General features: G+C 45.0%; 1 protein-coding gene across 1 annotated transcript in view; it reads left to right on the forward strand.

Annotated features, from left to right (window-relative positions):
- The window catches only part of LOC126184483 (dynein axonemal heavy chain 5), a 976,026-nt gene that overhangs the window by 106,547 nt on the left and 853,214 nt on the right, over nt 1-16,265 (forward strand). The window contains exons 6-7 of the mRNA XM_049926874.1: nt 3,826-3,955; nt 7,857-8,046. Coding sequence (XP_049782831.1) covers nt 3,826-3,955; nt 7,857-8,046 — 320 coding nt within the window. The remainder of the gene's footprint in view (nt 1-3,825; nt 3,956-7,856; nt 8,047-16,265) is intronic.

The following is a 16,265-nucleotide window of genomic DNA, read 5'->3' on the forward strand; positions in this document are numbered from 1 at the left end:
CCATGCACTTATCTGGTTTCGAGAACAGGCTTCAAAGTACATCTTTCACAACGGTCCACATTCGGTCCTCGATGTCTGGTAATGGGTTGTGATCATGCACAGCACGCTCACCTGGTTGTGTCATTACTGAGGAACCTTTGCAGAATATCTCCACAGCGTCTTTCTTAACCCCCACCCCTTCCCAGTTGGGGTGTGCCTCGTTTCTCCATTTCAATGATACATCTGTGATCATCTTGCATGGTACGGTGCACCGATGTGTACAGGCTAACACATTCATATAATACGAAAAAATGGGTTGTTTCGTGGTTAGTGTGATCTCCTATCGGTCATTCCTACGTGTCCTTACGGGGTGGCGCTCGAACGGTCACCATTTTTATTTATCTTAGTTTCTTTAGCTGGAAGGGAGGTTTAGGTGTAGTTAGAATGGCAATGCCTGTGAGAGATCAGTCTCTATTTCTTTGCTGGGGTCACAAGTGGCTGTCCCCCATAGCATTAGTCCTTTTTTCATTTTTTCGTATGTACCCTTAACGCTACAGTTTTACTTTTAAAAAAAGTTGTTCCATCCGTCTTGTGATGCAAGGGCGGTATGAGTTCTCACTTCTACTGGCGGCACAGACCAGTGCGCTCGGGGTTATTATTTTCCGTTTTACTTAATGCAGCTGCAAATTGCTAGAAGAAATTCTTTAACAAACTCTGAAGAGAACCTTTAGATAATAAGCCTTCTCACAAGTTCGACTCAGTAAGCCGTCTTAATGGTCACAGATGTCTGCTTTGTGAATACCAATATTCTTCACTCTACAAACGTCACTGGAGTACTTCGACTCGACCGTCAACCTTACGAATTTGAGTTTTGTTTTTCACGTAGGACCAATATGTGATGGAATAGTTGTGAGATGAATATAATTCCTCTGTGCTAAATCTGTGAAACAGTGCTTAGGCATGCCTGAAGACGTTTGCTGACAGCGACGTTAGCAACTTCCTTCCACTGTGGGTAGCTTAAAAAATGGGCAGTTTCATTGAGTTAAATCTAATTGAAGACCTTAAATATCGCTCTCGATCAGCATAAAGTTCTTCATGAATCCATACGTGGATCTCATAATGTGCAGAGTCCCTGTGTTGATATAGAGTATGCACTACAAGGTATTCCATACAGTTTATAGTACACATCTGCTGTAAGAAATCAAACCACGGCAGTAAAACGTATTACACCACAGTTGCTAAATGTGGCTTCACGTAAACATACGAGTTTCTGACGAAAAAATTGCAAGTAGAATCACTTCTAAAATGGAAAAAAACGAGATAGAAAGCGTAAAGAATAATACTAAATAAGATAGTAAGGTAGCCAAATTGGATCACAAACTATAAAATTAAATTTAGCCATGCTCATGTCTTGCACATTAGTTTAATGCAGCGCTCACCATACAAAAAAGCGTCGTCTGCCTTCAAATGGTTCAAATGGCTCTGAGCACTATGGGACTTAACTTCTGAGGTCATCAGTCCCCTAGAACTTAGAGCTACTTAAACCTAACCAACCTAAGGACATCACACACGCCCATGCACGAGGCAGGATTAGAACCTGCGACCGTAGCGGTCGCGCGGTTCCAGACTGTAGCGCCTAGAACCGCTCGGCCACCCTGGCCGGCCGTCTGCCTTGGTTGCTATGGAGTGTGAAATGCAGATCTTAGATATCTTTTGTGGAGTCTCACGCAACAACAGTATAGAATTTTATACTCTCCAAAGCGATGAGCGATAGCTGACCCATTCGACAACGCAGCAACCGCTGCCTTGAGCCAGCAACTGGGCCACGGAGAGCACTGGCGCATGCGGCGTTCAAAAGCAAACAGTCAGTCAAGAAATGTTTCGCAAAAATGTTACTGGAAGGACTTATGTAATACCGGTGTGTGCAATAAACTGTAGCTGTGCTACCATTATATTAAAGACTTCAACATTCAGACGAAAGGCGCTTTAAAAACTTTGGCAACGAGGGGTTTCGTTGTCGAGATATTGTGCCTAGGCGACGCGCTATTTACTGCTAGAGGACGGTCGTGGACATAGCATAACAACTGGAACAGAAAACAACGCTTCCTCCAGGAACTGTCACATCCTACAATGTTGCCAGATTGTGCAGGTTACCGGACTTCAGAGAATTATCAAAATGGCCAGTTTATTTGCCCCAAGTCGCGATCGGAGCGGATTTAGGTTCTGCGGAGGTCGGCCACCGGTCAGGTTTTATGACGATTTTGCGATTTCCAAACCGTTCCACAGAACTGTTTAACATTCAGACCTTTAAAAAAAAAATGTTCAAATGTGTGTGAAATCTTATGGGACTTAACCGCTAAGGTCATCAGTCTCTAAGCTTACACACTACTTAACCTAAATTATCCTAAGGACAAACACACACACCCATGCCCGAAGGAGGACTCGAACCTCCGCCGGGACCAGCCGCACAGTCCATAACTGCAGCGCCCCAGACCGCTCGGCTAATACCGCGCGGCGTTCAGACCTTTCAGCCAAGTAGCATGTACAGGGTTATTACAAATGATTGAAGCGATTTCACAGCTCTACAATAACTTTATTATTTGAGATATTTTCAAAATGCTTTGCACACACATACAAAAACTTAAAAACGTTTTTTTAGGCATTCACAAATGTTCGATATGTGCCCCTTTAGTGATTCGGCAGACATCAAGCCGATAATCAAGTTCCTCCCACACTCGGCGCAGCATGTCCCCATCAATGAGTTCGAAAGCATCGTTGATGCGAGCTCGCAGTTCTGGCACGTTTCTTGGTAGAGGAGGTTTAAACACTGAATCTTTCACATAACCCCACAGAAAGAAATCGCATGGGGTTAAGTCGGGAGAGCGTGGAGGCCATGACATGAATTGCTGATCATGATCTCCACCACGACCGATCCATCGGTTTTCCAATCTCCTGTTTAAGAAATGCCGAACATCATGATGGAAGTGAGGTGGAGCACCATCCTGTTGAAAGATGAAGTCGGCGCTGTCGGTCTCCAGTTGTGGCATGAGCCAATTTTCCGCGAGCTACGCGTGAAACTTGCCCGCACGCGTTCATCCGTTTCTTCGCTCACTGCAGGCCGACCCGTTGATTTCCCCTTACAGAGGCATCCAGAAGCTTTAAACTGCGCATACCATCGCCGAATGGAGTTAGCAGTTGGTGGATCTTTGTTGAACTTCGTCTTGAAGTGTCGTTGCATTGTTATGACTGACTGATGTAAGTGCATTTCAAGCACGACATACGCTTTCTCGGCTCCTGTCGCCATTTTGTCTCACTGCGCTCTCGAGCGCTCTGACGGCAGAAACCTGAAGTGCGGCTGCAGCCGAACAAAACTTTATGAGTTTTTCTACGTATCTGTAGTGTGTCGTGACCATATGTCAATGAATGGAGCTACAGTGAATTTATGAAATCGCTTCAATCATTTGTAATAGCCCTGTGTAACATAGTGTAGTGGTCAATTCCTCCTCCCACTAACTTAGCTTCTTTAGGAGATGCGGTCTATCCGAACATTCAGAAGCTTATTTCTACCAGGTGCTGTAAAACACCGGCCATCATTGGAAAACTACTTGCCTATTATGCCCAGACCATTACCCATTTAAGACGAATAGGAGAATATCGGCGCATTATCTCCAAGCTGAACAAAGCCACCTTCCCCCAGCTACCGGAAACCGACTCAGGCGTGTATAATAGTGAATAGAACGTGCATTCACGCGCGTTGCAGGAATGAAATACTGCGAAGCTTGTGGTTCATTTGCAGGCGAAAGGTCCGGCGATGCGGGCGCTGGCGGCGCAGCAGCCGCGGGCGAGCGCGTCCAGCGGCGGGCCGCGCAAGAAGCTTTTCCTCACCGACGGCTGCCAGGTGCCGCTCTCTGGCATCTGCATCTACGTCTTCCGCCTCAACACCGGCAAGCAGCTGCCCGAGGAGGGCTTCCACAAGGTCTCACACTCTAAAACAATTACACCATAAGCGTATGTGCTCCATTCTCATTGGAAATGCATATGGATGGCTAAGGTAAACACTGTACAACCAAAAACCTTGAGACAGTAACAGCAGTAAGTTCCGAAGAATCGCACCTCAAATGCTTGTCGGTCTGAGTTTATATAGTTCAGTTACGACGTTAGGATCGCCCCCTCTTCCGAATGATGCCCTCTGTCCCTCCATTTATCCCTCCTATGAACTCTGATCCTCACCCCTCCTCCTTTCCTCTATCCTTTCCCTGGGCTCCCTCTCCCCCCCCCTTCCATCCTGTTTTATCCCCACCTAACCTCTCTCTGCCTCCCCTCTCCCCCCCCCCCCCCCGAGTCCTTTTGTGTACCCCTCCTCTGCCTTTCCCCACTCTCTGTCGCGTCTGCCCAGCACCCGCCCCCCTCTTATGGGTCCTCGTCCACCATCGGCTCCTTTCCCCCCTCCCCACACTTCGTTTTTTCCTCTCCTTCCCCCCTTTCCTTTCCCGTTATCTGTCCAGGTTCCCCCCATGTGCCCTCGGAGGTGGCATATCATATTTGTGCCAATTTTTTTTTTTTTTTTTTTTAGTGCAGTGTTCAAGTGAATGTTCAGTGTTGTTCATCTTTCCAAAGTGTTGCGAACAGAAACCATGCAATCGCTGGGTGTAAATTTTATATCTCTTGCGAACAGAAACCAGACTGTCGCCGTGTTTTTTTAATTGTCTGTCTATTCTTTTACCTGTCTGCTTCCTATGTATTTTATTAGCATCATCAACCCTTTTTTCTATGTTTTAAGTTCCACGATTTTCCGCCATTTTACCATTTAAGTCCACCGATTTTATCGCCTGCTTTTATTATTTATTATCTTCATCGCTTTAAAACAAATTCTGTAGGCTGACGAGTGGCGTACTAAGGTGCTGCCAGCCCGCCCCCTTTGGGGGGAATCGAAACTCAATAAAGAAAAACAAAAAAATTAGGAGCGTTTAGCACATCAAGGCTCTTAACTTCTCTTGTATCGTGCAAGGTGCTGGGACAAAATTTGCTATCTGTTCCGGATATCTGAGTACTACTGAGTTCATTTACCATTTATATCGAGACCACAGTATTATACAGAGAGAAACTAATTTTTACCGTCTTACGTGTTGGACAAAGTACGTTGACTTGTGGCTTCCTATTCCAAAGTGAATACCTACCTGTGGCTGATGCTTATGGCGTACTGTTTTGCATATTTAAGCTTACTGAATTAAATACGCTGGCGGAAGGATGGAAAATTTTTTTCAGATCGTCATTGAGCTATTTACCTACAGGGTGGTCCATTGATGGTGAACGGGCCAAATATCTCACGAAATAAGGATCAAACGAAAAAACTACAAAGATACCGGATACCGAGCAGCATACATTGCATACGCCCGTTGGGCATTTTGATCACAATAGCCATACATCAACACGATATCGACCTTTTCCGCAATTGGTAAACAGTCCATTTTAACACGGGTAATGTACCACGAAGCACATACCGTCCGCACTGGTGGAATGATACGTGATACCACGTACTTATACGTTTGTGACTATTACAGCGCCATCTATCACAAAGCGAAAAAAGTGGTCCAACTAAAACATTCATATTCCTTTACGTACTACACGAATATGTAATAAAAAATGGGGGTTCCTATTTAAAAAGACGCAGTTGATATCCGTTTGACCTATGGCAGCGCCGGCCGCTGTGGCCGAGCGGTTCTAGGCTCTACAGTCTGGAACCGCGTGACCACTACGGTCGCAGGTTCGAATCCTGCCTCGGGCATGGATGTGTGTGATGTCTGTAGGTTAGTTGCGTTTAAGTAGTTCTAAGTTCTAGGGGACTGATGACCTTAGAAGTTGAGTCCCATAGTGCTCAGAGCCATTTGAACCATTTGAACCTATGGCAGCGCCATCTAGTGGGCCAACCATAGCGCCATCTGGTTGTCCCCTTCAAGCTAGACAAGTTTAGTTCCGTTGTAGTTTTTTCGTTTGACGCTTTTTTCGTAAGATATTTGGCCTGGTCATGATCAATGCTCCACCCTGTATTAGCTCTTCTTTGAGATTTCCGAATATTGCCGGAAACCATAAATTGTCGACTGTGTAAGCCAAGTCACTTACAATAGAAAGGGATCTTCTTCGCTGGGGCCAGAAAAGGCAAATACAGAACAGCATGATACCACCCATCTGCTTTGATATTGATGCCATCAAAATAATGGGGACAAACCACACGTCGAAATCTAATACGCGTAAACTACGTGCTTTAACAAGAATTACAGCTAATGTCATTTCGTTACGTTAGTTAACATCTCCTGATCCCAACAAAACTGTCGCCTTTCACTCTGACCTTGACCTCCGGTTACAATACAGAGTAGTCTTTCATCACTACCCCCATTCCAAAACAGACTATAAAGCCTAAATAAATACGAGGGCAGTTCAATAAGTAATGCAACACATTTTTTTCTGAAACAGGGGTTGTTTTATTCAGCATTGAAATACACCAGTTTATTCCCCAATCTTTTAGCTACACAACACTATTTTTCAACGTAATCTCCATTCAATGCTACGGCCTTACACCACCTTGAAATGAGGGCCTGTATGCCTGCACGGTACCATTCCACTGGTCGATGTCGGAGCCAACGTCGTACTGCATCAATAACTTCTTCATCATCCGCGTAGTGCCTCCCACGGATTGCGTCCTTCATTGGGCCAAATATATGGAAATCCGACGGTGCGAGATCGGGGCTGTAGGGTGCATGAGGAAGAACAGTCCACTGAAGTTTTGTGAGCTCCTCTCGGGTGCGAAGACTTGTGTGAGGTCTTGCGTTGTCATGAAGAAGGAGAAGTTCGTTCAGATTTTTGTGCCTACGAACACGCTGAAGTCGTTTCTTCAATTTCTGAAGAGTAGCACAATACACTTCAGAGTTGATCGTTTGACCATGGGGAAGGACATCGAACAGAATAACCCCTTCAGCGTCCCAGAAGACTGTAACCGTGACTTTACCAGCTGAGGGTATGGCTTTAAACTTTTTCTTGGTAGGGGAGTGGGTGTGGCGCCACTCCATTGATTGCCGTTTTGTTTCAGGTTCGAAGTGATGAACCCATGTTTCATCGCCTGTAACAATCTTTGACAAGAAGTTGTCACCCTCAGCCACATGACGAGCAAGCAATTCCGCACAGATGGTTCTCCTTTGCTCTTTATGGTGTTCGGTTAGACAACGAGGGACCCAGCGGGAACAAACCTTTGAATATCCCAACTGGTGAACAATTGTGACAGCACTACCAACAGAGGTGTCAAGTTGAGCACTGAGTTGTTTGATGGTGATCCGTCGATCATCTCGAACGAGTGTGTTCGCACGCTCCGCCATTGCAGGAGTCACAGCTGTGCACGGCCGGCCCGCACGCGGGCGATGATGACACACGCTTTGCCCAACGACTCACCGTGCTTTTGTCCACTGCCAGATCACCGTAGACATTCTGCAAGCGCCTATGAATATCTGAGATGCCCTGGTTTTCCGCCAAAAGAAACTCGATCACTGCCCGTTGTTTGCAACGCACATCCGTTACAGACGCCATTTTAACAGCTCCGTACAGCGCTGCCTCCTGTCGGAAGTCAATGAAACTATACTGGACGAAGCGGGAATGTTTGAAAATATTCCACAAGAAATTTCCGGTTTTTTCCAACCTAAATTGGCCGAGAAAAAAAAAGTGTTGCATTACTTATTGAACTGCCCTCGTACTGTCACTGTTCTGTTCTATTTATGTGATGTCACATCACCATTATGTCGAGGGCCAAAGCCGACATTGGTACCAGCAGTTTCCACCCAGCCTTTCGGTCGTTTCCCTCGAGTGATTAAGATAAGCGGACGTGTGTGCAGGACCTGTTCTGTGGCGTGCTGGACATGGCTCGCGTCGGACTGGTGACGTCGGTGGAGCGAGTAATGGAGCACGTCTTCATGGAGGCGCTCGCCTACCCCGCGCCGGACGTCGACGACGACGACTGCACCTGCCCGCTGGTGCGCAACCAGCTGCTGCCCGGCCTGCGCTCCTTCTGCAGCGCCCTCAGGGGTGCGTAATTCCCACTTCACAGCTTCTGTTTTATATACGTGAACCGTTAGAGTGGTACCACCATTCATTGCAACTCCTGAAGCTAGTATGATTAGACAATGTAATAAATGACGCTCATGACTGCTTCATAAATTATCTCTCCACTATTAAAGTGAGTATCAAAACTTGACATACACTGCCTGACCTGACAAAAAAAGGGCAGCACTCACGATGGAGGAGGAAAAGAAATGAAACTTCACCGGCTCATGGCATGTGACCATATTTCAATGATTATATTTGTGGTGTCACCGCCAGACACCACACTTGCTAGGTGGTAGCCTTTTAAATCGGCCGCGGTCCGCTAGTATACGACGGACCCGCGTGTCGCCACTGTCAGTGATAGCAGACCGAGCGCCGCCACACGGCAAGTCTAGAGACACGTCCTAGCACTCGCCCCAGTTGTATAGCCGACTTAGCGAGCAATGGTTCACTGACAAATACGCTCTCATTTGCCGAGATGATAGTTAGCATAGCCTTCAGCTACGTCTGTTGCTACGACCTAGCAAGGCGCCATTACCAATTGATGGAGATTGCACTTATGTATAATCAAGACCTATGTTCTCCAATTATGGAATAAAGTTAAGTATTACTTCAACGACGTACTTTATTTGCTATATTAATAACCTTGTAATGTTGCAGACCTCACGCCATCCTGCGTGAGCTTATCGCGTGCATTTCGGCCTCCTCTAACTACAAGGTGTTGGCACTTCTGCCAACACTTCAATATTAATAATATAGAGTCAAATTTACAAATAACTTGGCAGTCTGACCCCACTTATCAGTATGACGTTGCACCCTCTCTGATCTGGATGCATGCACTGATTCCGGTAGGTACGATGTCATAAAACTTTTGTAATCTCTCCGGTGGCAAGCTGACCATCAGCTGTTGCAACTGGTCCTTGATATTCTGGATACTGGAGCTAGGATGCAGTTGACATTCAAACAGTCCGACACATATTCTAGCGGGGTTAGATCCGTCGATCTTGCTGATCACAGAAGTACACCAATAAATTCAGACAATTCATGGAGACATATGCCACGCGTGGACGTGCATTGTCCTGTTGAGTAATGAGACCACAGTACAGTGGCATGAGACGTCACACATGAGGACGTAAGATGTCCGAGACGTACCGTTGTGTTGTCAGAGGTCCCCTGAATCACTAACAGCCGCGACCTGAAGTCATATCTGATGGCTTCCCACTCCATAATTGGCGAGAGTAACACCGTTGTACCTGTATAAAACATTGGAAGACCGGGATCTCTCCCTCTGTGATCATGGTACTCGCCGACGATGGTAGTGTGGGGTAGTGCAGAACGGGGATTCAACACTGAACACAATGCGACGTCATTCTTCGGTAGTCTATGCTTTCTGGTCAAGGGATTATTCAAAACGCACCCATTTGTGATGTGGTGTTAATGGCAGCACACGCATCAGACGGTAATTCCCTAGCCCACCTGCTCTGACCAGTGGTGTGGAGTGATACAGAATGTTGCAGAGAATTGATTACTTGTTTTTGTACGGCAGGCGCAGGTGAGGAGGAAGGAGTGCTTGGTCCACTGCAGTGCCACACTCCCTTGTGGTGGTCATATGCGACCGGCCACCACCTTAATGGCGACTGTGCCTGCTCACACATTGCCATGTAGCCCAATAACCGGCCACTGTCACATCCGAATGCCCCAAATATCTAGATATTGCGTTATTGGACTAGCCTGTCAAATGGAGTACAGCGACACCCCCGGGATAACAAGGCCGCCCAGCAGTGTTAGTGACGTCACACTAAGCGGCCCATAGCCGACGCAGCAGTCCACGGACACCTCCGTACAGACGCGCCTGATGCTAACGATCTTCTGTCCGTCATACAGAAAGGAGCGAACTATAATTCGAACCAAAGACCAAATTATATATATTCTTGGCTATCACTGTTAGCATTCAACCGCGATTCTTATATATATATTTTAACAACGCGTTTCAAGAGACAATGCTCCCATCATCGGGTTGTAAAATCTATGTCATGAAATTAAACGGACTAAAAAGACAAAATACCATCACAAATAGTTGGGAAGTCCATATAGTAAAACAGAATTAAAAGTATATTAGACTGTGGGTCCTCGTCTTACATTGAAGTTGTTGACACAAGTCGATGGCCGTCCCATAGCTACCGAATATGCTGTCGCACTGTGCCGGCTAGGGAGCTGTTGTGGACTGACGTGCCTAGGTGTTGTGGCATGGTTACAGCCGTGTGCTTGACGGTAACGCTATGCTATTGGGCGCCTGATTTCCTTATTACATTGGTCTGCCATCGTTAGCCTCTCGCAACTCTGTCAGTGACATGCTACAAGTTTAAAGTCGCATACCTACCCTAAAATAATTCTAAAAACCCGCTAAAAAATCTCATTTCTTTAAAATTATCTTGTGCATTTAGAATATTGCTTTGTTTCTTTTCATGGATAGCTATCTCGAATTCCTCTAGTAAATCAAGTTTCCTCCCTTTCTTTTCTACATGCAATATTTCTACGTTGTCTTCTATGCTATTAAGAGGATGGCCTGTTTCATATATATGGTTCGCAACAGCTGATTTGTCATAATTTCCTAACCTGAACGCATCTTTATGTTCTTTATATTCTTGTAAACAGCATAAAGGTTCATAACGAAATACCGATTACATATACGGGCAGGAATAAGTTTAATCGGTTGAGGAACTTTGCCACTATTTTATAATTGTCAGAACACTATTTAGCTTTAAAACTCGCATACAGGTGGTGACAAATGCCAACTGACAGCAGGACTTAACATTTTCAAGCTATTACACTGAAAGTAAATTATCTTAAACACTGTCATACATAGCAAAAGCGTCACAACTTTCGTTTACAATAAGGTAACAAGAGTTCGCTTTATCTCATAAAACACATGACTATTGTGAATTTACTCACATCTTCATGGTGACAGCTCTTTTCAAGAATTTTTACAAGTGTATCCCCAGTAATAAAGAATGGAAACAGAAGATAGATATCAAATATTCTCCTTTTAACATAGACATCACTGAACACAAGATTCTGTGTTGCACTGTGATACTAAGGGACTGCTCTTTCCTTTAAGAAAAGCCTGACAATTTGAAGTTCACTCTGCTATTGAATATACACTTCTTGAAACAATATTAAAAATGTTATGAAAGGTAAGGAAATGAAAAACAACCAAGTGCATTACATGTAAGTATGTGAGAAAAAGGCTGAGGCTCTCTTTACTTACCATTTTCAATCTCTCTACAGCTTATTTCCTTTTCCATGTAGAAATCACCAACTACAAGTCTCATTATTGCTGTCTGTTACTAACAAAGTGCTTTTCTATTTAGAAAACCTGACAATTTGATGTTCATTCTGGTACTGAAGATAAACACTTTTCAGAGGAGTTCTAGAACCTATTCCTGCCCGTATATGTAATCGGTATTTCGTTATGAACCTTTCTGCTGTTTACAAGAATATATATAATTTGGTCTTTGGTTCGAATTATAGTTCGCTCCTTTCTGTATGACGGACAGAAGAACGTTAGCATCAGGCGCGTCTGTACGGGGGTGTCCGTGGACTGCTGCGTCGGCTATGGGCCGCTTAGTGTGACGTCACTAGTACTGCTGGGCGGCCTTGTTATTCCGGGGGTGTCGAGTCAACACCGACTCAAAGGAAGGCCTCGGCGCTTGTTGGTGACGTCACGTCAGCTAGGCACGGCGGACGCCAGGTCTGTTGCCGGCAGAAACGCCTGAGCGTGCTTATCACTATAAATCTCTTTCTTTTGGACAAAATGTTTGGTATTGTTTTGGATTCTGCAGTTTTATTTAGATTAAAGATTTTCTTACTATCGTAAAGCTACGAATGAAGATCATAGTTCTGTATTACTGAATCCTGTCGAAACAAACGTAGATCAATATGAGAAGATGCTTTGCCCAATTGCAAGCTTCGGAAATTTTACATTCAAGTAAATATATTTACTTGATCCATTTTGTTATCGAAACTTACCCCAAACCCTTTACAATTAACTCGTTCCTTTTATTTATTTTTTATTTTCGTTTGACATCGTCACTGGAAATGTGAACTAATTTACATGTGTAAATGTCCAACTGTTGCCAGTCATTAGATTACAGTCGTTTTCAACGAAAGGAATTCTAAACAGGAAACAAAATAGGTTCATATATCGAAAATACTGCTGAGCTTAAACTTTTTTTAAACATGCACATTAGAAAAGACAAATATTCCCCTCTTGTAACTGAAAGGAGAAACTTTATAAGATAAAAAAAATTTATTTGATAAAACAAGTATCTCTCTTTTGCCTCTTCTTCGGTCCCCCACCCCCTCCCCCAACGTGTACAATCGGAAGATATTTCATTAACATTCAGTGCTCCTGACCCCACAGTCAACCAAGATACCTAAAGAAGAGCACCAATATGTTCACAGTTTCTTGTAAAAGCAACCCAGTACAAACGTAACTTCCTCAGATTTACAAATAAGGTAAAGAAGCACGAATTCTGTTGCTGCTGGACCATGAAGTTGTTTTTGTATGTAAATCGTTAAAACAGGTGGAAATTTAAGTTCAGGAGTACACTATTTGTTAAGAAGTGTAATACATTGCACAATTAACTGATTGCAGAAATCTCTCAGAACAATGTGTGTTGGTCAACTACCACCAATAGTTCCACATTTTCCTGTGTCAGAGAGGGAGACACCACCATTATGAGCATGCCTGCAACAGACCTGGCGTTCGCTGTGCCTAGCTGACGTGACGTCACGAACAAGCGCCGGGGCCTTCCTTTGAGTCGGTGTTGGTCGAGTACAGTCGCATGAGACGTCACACGTGAAGACGTAAGATGTCCTAGACGTACCGTTGTGTTGTCAGAGGTCCCTTGAATCACTAACAGCCGCGACCTGACGGCTTCCCACTCCATGATGGCAAGAGTAACACACGTGCACGAGACATTTCCGTGTCCTTCAGTAATAATGAGCGTATGGTATTGGTGGCCGGGAGACCCCTCGCGGGGCGGTTCGGCCGCCGCTCCACAAGTTCTTTAACGCCACTACGGCGAGTGAATGAGGATGAAATGATGATGAAAGACACACAACACCCAGTCATCTCGAGGCAGAGAAAATCCCTGACCCCGCCGGGAATCGAACCCGGGACCCCGTGCGCGGGAAGCGAGAACGCTTCCGCAAGACCACGAGCCGCAGACTGTCCTTCAGTGATCTCTCACTATCTGACGTTGTTCGCGCCCCTCATATACTCTACCAGACCTGGTACAGCATTAATGACTTTTGGTGCCCATTCTGCATGCCACAGAGAACTACAACTATAATCATCTATACACGGTGAACGTTAATAAAACCGACAAACTGCAGGGACAGATTGCTGACTGGTAATGGGGGAAAGCGGTCCTACGAACATGTGTCCGGAAATGCATCGTTGCCACGGTAGATGGGGAACAAGTCGAGATGGTGTTTGTGTACGGCGAAGCAGATGGAAATGGTCGAGAGGCAGCAAGGCTATACCAAAACAGTTACCCTCACAGACATAAACCACATCACACAACATCCTAAGCCCGGTTTGGGCGTTTGTGTGGTCATGGGTCAGATGAACGTGCAGGGAGGAGATGGACTGTGAGTACACCACATCTGGAGGACAGGATTCTACAGGACATTGAGGGGAATCCTAGGACGAACTCCAGGCAAGTGTATAGACAGCATAGTGTAAGTCAAACCACGATTTGTGTATCCTTGATGACAACCGCTACTATCTCTATCATCTGCAATGAGTGCAAGGATTATCAGCAACGAATTTCCCTCTCCGGGAAGGGTTTTGTCGATGGTTTTTGCACCAGACAATCACATTTATGAGATTTCTGTCATTAGTCCTCTTTATCGACGAAGCAGAACTGGTATCACTAATCACCATAATCGTCATCTGTGGGCTACAGACACGGCAAGTGGTCAGAGAAACTTTCATTCGTGAGCGTCATCTACAGTGTCAGCGATACATTTCCGGACACGTGTTCCTCCAGTTACAGTCAGAATCCGCTCCTGCAGTTAGTCGGTTTTATTAATGCACGCCCTGTACACCCGCCGATGGTATGTACGTGTACGAAGATACAGTGATTTCCGACCATGTTTTCTCGGTGATTCATTATTTTGTCAGGTAGCGTATTTTTTCTGCAAATAATATCAATAGCTTTCAGAAGGTGACTATTTAGTACGTCTAATGGAGTGACAAATAAAATGAAATATATCTGAATATTTATTCGTATTGATAATCTGCAGAACAACAAGGGCGTACCTAACGGAGGGCGGGGTAGACCATGATGGCACCACAACCCTTCCCCCCTTTGCCCCCTCCCCCATGGGCCCTCACAAAACTAGTTTGAGAATAGACTATGTCATGGGCATTGGCTAGCGGCAAGTACGCTCAGTTATTTGTCGTGAAAACTGAAACCTATTTCACTACTTGCCGCCATTAGCCTTGCAACTGAAAACACATGACTCTGGGTTCCAAAAACTTTCAATAAAGTTGTCCCTTCAATTTGTGAATTTTTTTCTATGTTACTAGTCAATGTCAAAACTAACTGAACGTGAATATAGCAAGAATTTGCGTGTATCTGAACGTTATAATAATTTAATAACATCATGTGTAAATCTCAAACGCACTCTACTCTTTCATTTAAGAATATTGTTAGTAATAGGTACCTATAAGAAAGTGTTAGTGTTAGTGTGTTTGGTGATTAATATGCGAAGTTTTTCACTAGTTTGGAGTTTTATTATGAAGCAAATAACGCTTTTGTAACAAGTTATGCTACTATCATGTTTGTGAATGTTTGTGGCTACCCTGAAAAATAAATGGCACTGTAGCTCTTCTCCACACCGAGAACCCTCGTACTGGCGAATTTTAATGTGATCAGTCTCACACGACGCCTGCTCCATCGCGGCCGATATCTCAACCTACCCCAAGCTATTGTTCCATGGCTCTACTATTGATGGACCGTCCGGTCTTTCCTACAGAGACTTTTCTACATGAACAAGGTATGCGGTATACCATCGAGTGGGTCCTCTTTGTCATTAGTCGATCCTAGACACTCTGATCTCCTTCGTCCGTTTGCAAGTAGTCTTTACGCCATGGTTGCGCAATATACTGCCGATTCTGTCCATCATCCTGGGGACAAAAGGCAGGAAGGTTGTACACTAGATCAGAAAGTGTCTGAGATCGTCAAAGGACGAAAGGCATTAACTCAAAAACTTGTAAATAAACCGCTTACCGTGAACATGTGGAAAAATCTGTTGGAGTGATCGAACGATTTATCAGTACCAAGATTATCGAACATGAACGGTACTGGAGGTTGCGGGCGTAAGAGCAATCACACCCAGTTCTTCATAGTAGCCAAAGAAATTTACGAACATGGAGAGAACGAATCCTGAAGTCTCGTGCTGCAGCGAACGACCGAGGCGGGTAAGAAGGGTAACCATAGCGGAAAGGCCCTCAAGAGGTTGCCGCCAGAGGTACATATACACTGAGGTGACAAAAGTCACCTCAGTCACGATATGCACATATACAGATGGCTGAAGTATCACATACACGAGGTATAGAAGGGCAGTGCATTGGTGGAGCTGCTATTTTTACCCAGGGGATTCATGTGAAAAGATTTCCGACGTGATTATGGTCGCATGGCGGGAATTCAGACTTTGAACGAGGAATGGTAGTTTGAGCTAGACGTATGGAACATTCCACGCCGGTAATCGTTAGGGAATTCAATATTACGAGATCCAAAGTATCAAGAGTGTGCCGAGAAAAACAAATTTCATGCATTCCCTCTCACCACGGACAACGCAGAGGCCGACGGCCTTCACTTAACGACCGAGCGCGGCGGCGTCTGCGTAGAGTTGTCAGTGCTAACAGACAACTAACAGCGCTTGAAATAACTGCAGAAACCACTGAAAGATGTACGACGAATATAATCGTTGGACACTGCGACGAAATGTGGCGTTAATGGGCTACGCCAGCAGACGACTGACGCAAATGTCTTTGCTAGCAGCACCACACCGCCTGCAGCGACTCTCCTTGGCTCGTAACCATATAGGTTGGACACGAGACGACTGATAAACGGTGGCCTCGTCATACGAGTCTCGATTTCAGTTAGTAAGAGTTGATGGTAGGG

This window comes from Schistocerca cancellata, chromosome 4 (genome assembly GCF_023864275.1).
Source record: "Schistocerca cancellata isolate TAMUIC-IGC-003103 chromosome 4, iqSchCanc2.1, whole genome shotgun sequence".
In the NCBI taxonomy this organism is placed as follows: domain Eukaryota; kingdom Metazoa; phylum Arthropoda; class Insecta; order Orthoptera; family Acrididae; genus Schistocerca; species Schistocerca cancellata.